We start from the raw sequence: 5,098 nt of genomic DNA on the forward strand, positions 1-5,098 counted from the left end.
CCCTGCCCACTGCTTAGTACGCCACTGACTAGAGGCACTTCCTGGTGGTTAAGCGACATTTCAATACCTACCTGACACTGTGCATGAGGACATCCAGTGTCAGTTAAATCCACATAGGAAAGCATAAAAGCAATGTTTTCCTATGGGGATTGCCTAATGCGCTTGCAATGCTCATTGCGCATGCACATTAGTATCCCCTGTCGAGTGATGTCAGAGGAGACGGAGAGCTGACCCAGCAACAAGGGAGATCTGCGCTGGAATCAGGAGGTGGGGTACAAGCAGAGGCAAAGGAAACTATAGTGTACGGAATATTCCTTACACTGTAGAATCCCTTCAACAATGCAGGGTTAAAATAACAGGACCACTGAACCCAGGCCACTTCATTGAGATGAAGTTGCCTGGGTGAATTTGGTAGTCCTATAATGATTTTGATGGAAGTTATGTATGAGGAGCAGTTGTGAAACAATCACTAAATCACATGCCATCTGATTCCATAGTTATTGCTAAACTCTCAGAACTCGGCCCCACAGTTGCTTTTTCTACACACATCCCGTTATTATTTTTGGGCTGAATGGCTGGAATTGACATCCTCCACATTTCTATCTCTCCTCACAGCTTGGGCACTCCGGCCGTCGCGAGAGCAGCAATATCTCACACTGCATGCTAGACGCCTGGAAGGTCGGCATCTCTTGATGGATCGTGAGGTGGAGGGACTTGGCAGTATTCCTAGCTCAGGGAGAAGAGTCAGAGGGACACTATAGTGTTAGGAATATACTTTTTTATTCCAAACACTATAGAGTTCCTTTCATAACCTAGAGCGCTGGTCTACAACTTTTTTTAGACCAAAGCATACTATAATGAGACAGAACTTTAAAAAACCTACCTACTTTATTTCTCATTCCCTTCATTAGTAACGCATAAATGTAACATTTACATTAAGACTTACTAAAGAGATCTGCATACGTCTAGCCTAATTTACTGCTTTTTTTTTTTCATTTCCAGAAGATAATCCCAAAATTAACGCCAACACTTACTAAAAAAAAACTACATTCAAGTAACTACAGCCTTGAAGTCAATGTGTACATGGCACACTGGTTGAAAGACACTACCATAGGACAGAAAATATATTAAATGGTGTTGCCCTTGGTTGAACTTTTCAAAATGATCAATTTTATAAGGACTGAGAGCAAGGAGATTTCAGTTGTTTTATTCGATTCCTCGGTCAGTCTTTCATTCCTAAACCTATAACATACAGCATTATATACAAACAGGCTAAGCATTTAATGCAACAATTAATTAATCTGACACCAAGATGTTCTTAAAGAAATAATGAGAGCACAGAATTTACAGAATAAAAAAAATCTTTATTTTCACATAAAAAAAAATGCATTTCACATTAATTCAGTTCCTTATAATGAAAAAGCTCATGATGCACTTTAACATTTAAAAACATATGGTGGAAATTGCAATGATTTATTATTGCATTTGAGCTTCTAGATATTTCTAAACATGCCATTCTTTACATAATTTGATGAAACAGATATTGGGAGAGGATTGGGGTTCTAGTAAATACATCCATATAGTACGAAGTACTTTGAAATATGGGTACTACTAGGAGACCTGCATGTGATTAAAATTCAATTTACAGAGCCGGAGATAAAAACGTATAAAGCAGGTTAACATCTGATTGAAAATTAAACCATTTTGTTTTCATGCAGCATGTGTTTGTCACAGCCAGGGGAGGTGTAGCTAGGGTTGCATAAACAGAAACAAAAGTGATATAACGCCTAAATGGCAGAGAACTGAGCAGTGAGACTTTAGAGGCATGATCTATACACACACACTGCTTAATTAAGCTAAAATTGTTTTTAGTGACTATAGTGTCCTGTGAGTGTAGGATTGTGGGAATTTTCAAATGGCAATGCCACTTTGTTTTTCTAAAATCTCAGAAGTGTGGGCAAGACGAGGTCCCCTAAGTGAGGTAAATGTGATTCTTACCACCCTTAGCTAAGTTACTTCTGCAACAGTGATTTTGTTTAGATATATGCTTTTGCAGAGAATTGACAAGGGAATTTAAAACATACATATACAGAATCAAACAGCTGAATTGTAATTTATTTCCAGTTATATTATGTTTGCTTTAAAATTTTCAATTCTTTGGTCAATTCTGCACAATTCCTAGCTTAGTGTATAATGCAATTATCTGCATGTATTGTCCACTCAGCAGTCAGAATAAAATATATTAAGTCAGATAAACTAAATTCTGCTTTATTTAAATTCAACGTAATTATGAAAATCTAGGGCAGCCTTTGGAAAATTTCTCTAGCTATTTCGGCCTACAATTTGAATTAATTTAGAATTTTCACACTTTAGTGACTATTCCTGAAAGAGTTAGCTGATCTTGACCCTAAAACTGTCAATATTAACCAACCTAACCTGTGAAATTATGTATCTGTACAATGTAGCCACACGCTGAGTATAGATTGACAGCTTTGCTTTACAGCAAATGAGGCAACTGTTGATACTTGCAAATCTTCAAGTTATGAAGTTACCAAGTTGGTTGCTAGTCTATTAACACTTTGATTACAACAGCAGTGTTCAATAGTCTTTAACAAAGGATTTCACAAATCTACGATAAACACTAATAATTTATAAGTTTGGAAACGCTCAGATCTTAAGACAAAAATGTTTACTCACAGGGTCACACAGTCTGGATCTGAATTCCTCATATTCTGCAAATATTAGATGACTCATGAGTCTTCCTGTTGGTGTCAGATGTATACCCCACATTTGACCTGGTCGCATTCTGATGATTAATTTAAGTTTATCTTTAAACCATCACAAGTCATCATTCCCATAATTACCCGCACTATCATTATTCGGCTGTCAAAATAACTGCAAGCTATATTACGTGAAAGGATATTAAAGGTTTTAAGATAAGTATATTGCAGATATTTGCATGCATTATAAGCGGTGAAGCATGGCACAATTTTATTCATGGTCTGTAAGTCTGCTCTACTAAATATTCAGAATTTTGCTTTAATTAAACATCAAAAGTTATTTTGATAATACTGTTTTCTTTTGTACATTTTTCAAATGAATTTTTTTGTTGGACTTAAAAAAAAATATCATTGTTTTAAATGTGCATTCGCTGGAACTAAAAAAAATGTCAAACATTAAAAAGAAAAAAAAGAAGGCTGATCATGTCAGTGCTTGCATTGCCAGTAATGTACGGCAAATGAATTATGTGCTGCTTGTGCTCAATAACTTTGAAAGTTGTCACATTTCACATATTCTTACCCCTGAGTTACATTTCTTCATAGATACACTTGACGTTGGGTTAATTTAGTACAAAACAAAAAGACATAAAATATTTAGATGTGATTCTATTTTCACCCAACATCTGAAGTCCTAGAATCCCTTTCTCTGTCCAAGGTCTTAAATTCTTGAGAGCTTGTTTATTGTTGAGGCCGTCAGTGCATTGAGAGAGAATGCTGGTAAGAAGGGCCTTGTAGACATCCAAACTGCCATGGAAAGTGTCCAGTAGATGTTTCTGCTAAGTTTTCAACATGATTCTGATAGAAATTCCCCCTGATACCAATACTGTAACTCCCATGCGTGTAATAAGGTGCGTCTGGAATAAAATCATCCTGGGTTGGACTCTTATACTGGCACTGGTAATAAGGGGTCTCTGGCGAAGGCCTAGAATAGGGTGGAGAGTGGCTCTGCTGAAGACGGGTGGTATCTCCATAAGGAGAGTTAGAAGATACAGTTTGATGGCTCTGTCCTGGCATCAAGTATGACGTTTGAGGACAGTTGTCTTTCATTTCAAGCTGCCTGTTTCCATCACATTGAAGGTGACACTCAATATGGCTGCATGACCATTTCTGCTGGGTGTTGGAGTGCAGGAACATGGAGAGAGTAGATATCCTGTTGATGGCTCTCTTTAAGGTTGCAATCTTGGACAACCTCTTGCCGCTCAAGTCATGCTTCAGTGCCCGCCTGAGTGCGTTGAAAGCCTGGTTGTAGTCCAGAATTCTCTTTCGCTCTCTGACATTGGCTGCTACTCTTCTGGCTTTGGACCTCACAGGCCTGGTCCTCTTCTTTGGCTTGGGCTCTTCCACTTCACTCCCACTCTCTTGTTTTTCTGTTGACTGACTGCATTCGTCGTCATGCTCTTCTTCCAACTCTTGCTCGTCCTCTGAGACATCTGACTCACTGAGGCTCATATCTTTCGCCTGTGCTGTAGTTCTGATATCAGGACTGCTTGTGTTTCTATCTCTTTCTGAAACAAGATGTGCTTTTAAAGGTTTTATGTTCTACTGTATTCTTTCACTACTGTCGTAGACACTCCCATTGAGAACTGCCTACTTTTTAAATACCACTTGCCTTGACATTTTTTATTGTCCCTCCTCAAACCACCAACAGGTATCTTGCATTTTTTTTACTACCTGCCTGCAGGTAGACTGAGTTTGGCTTGATAGGTATGTAAGAGATCATAGAAAGCATGCAAGCAAGCGCCTGTACTAAGTACTCTTACATACTGATCAGCCAAATTATACAGCACACTTAGTTTCTCCTCTAACAACAAATTACAGGTCTTCCCTCTTAATCTGTTTTAGTTGATCATTTTAAAATCTGTACTGCCAGAGGGCTCAGCAGCACATTGCAGAGCAGTTATATCTTTCAAACGTCAAAGCTTCAGAGAAATATTAAATGTTTGCATTGGTAAATAGTAAAATAGTACCTTAGCAATATTGGACTCTGATGCTGGCCATTCCGCTAATTGCTCTATACGAAGCATGGACAGTTACATTTCTTATCAGTGTCGCAAAAATCACAAACAGATTTTGACAGCAAATAAGAGCCTGTTGACCCATTTACTCCATTAAATTCAAATGTAAAAGTGCTGATTTGTTTCCCCATCTCAGGTGAGTCATGTCTCCATTAGTCTTCAGTCTACCACCTCTCTTGGAAGACTATGGTATGCATCTACTACTTTTCTTTATTGATGTATCCTTTTTCTACAAAAAAATATTTTTACACTATGTTAAATCACTTGAGATATTTTGACATTTACCCATTCTTCTTCTGATGC

At 37.9% G+C, this 5,098-nt stretch overlaps 1 protein-coding gene across 1 annotated transcript; it reads right to left on the reverse strand.

The window, feature by feature from the left end:
- Nucleotides 1–3,473: 3,473 nt before the first annotated feature.
- On the reverse strand, nt 3,474–4,229 carry BHLHA9 (basic helix-loop-helix family member a9). The gene has a single exon (XM_063444236.1). The coding sequence runs from the start codon at nt 4,227–4,229 to the stop codon at nt 3,474–3,476; it is 756 nt and encodes a 251-aa protein (XP_063300306.1).
- Between the last annotated feature and the right edge of the window lie 869 nt (nt 4,230–5,098).

The sequence above is a fragment of the Pelobates fuscus genome, chromosome 1 (genome assembly GCF_036172605.1).
Source record: "Pelobates fuscus isolate aPelFus1 chromosome 1, aPelFus1.pri, whole genome shotgun sequence".
In the NCBI taxonomy this organism is placed as follows: Eukaryota; Metazoa; Chordata; class Amphibia; order Anura; family Pelobatidae; genus Pelobates; species Pelobates fuscus.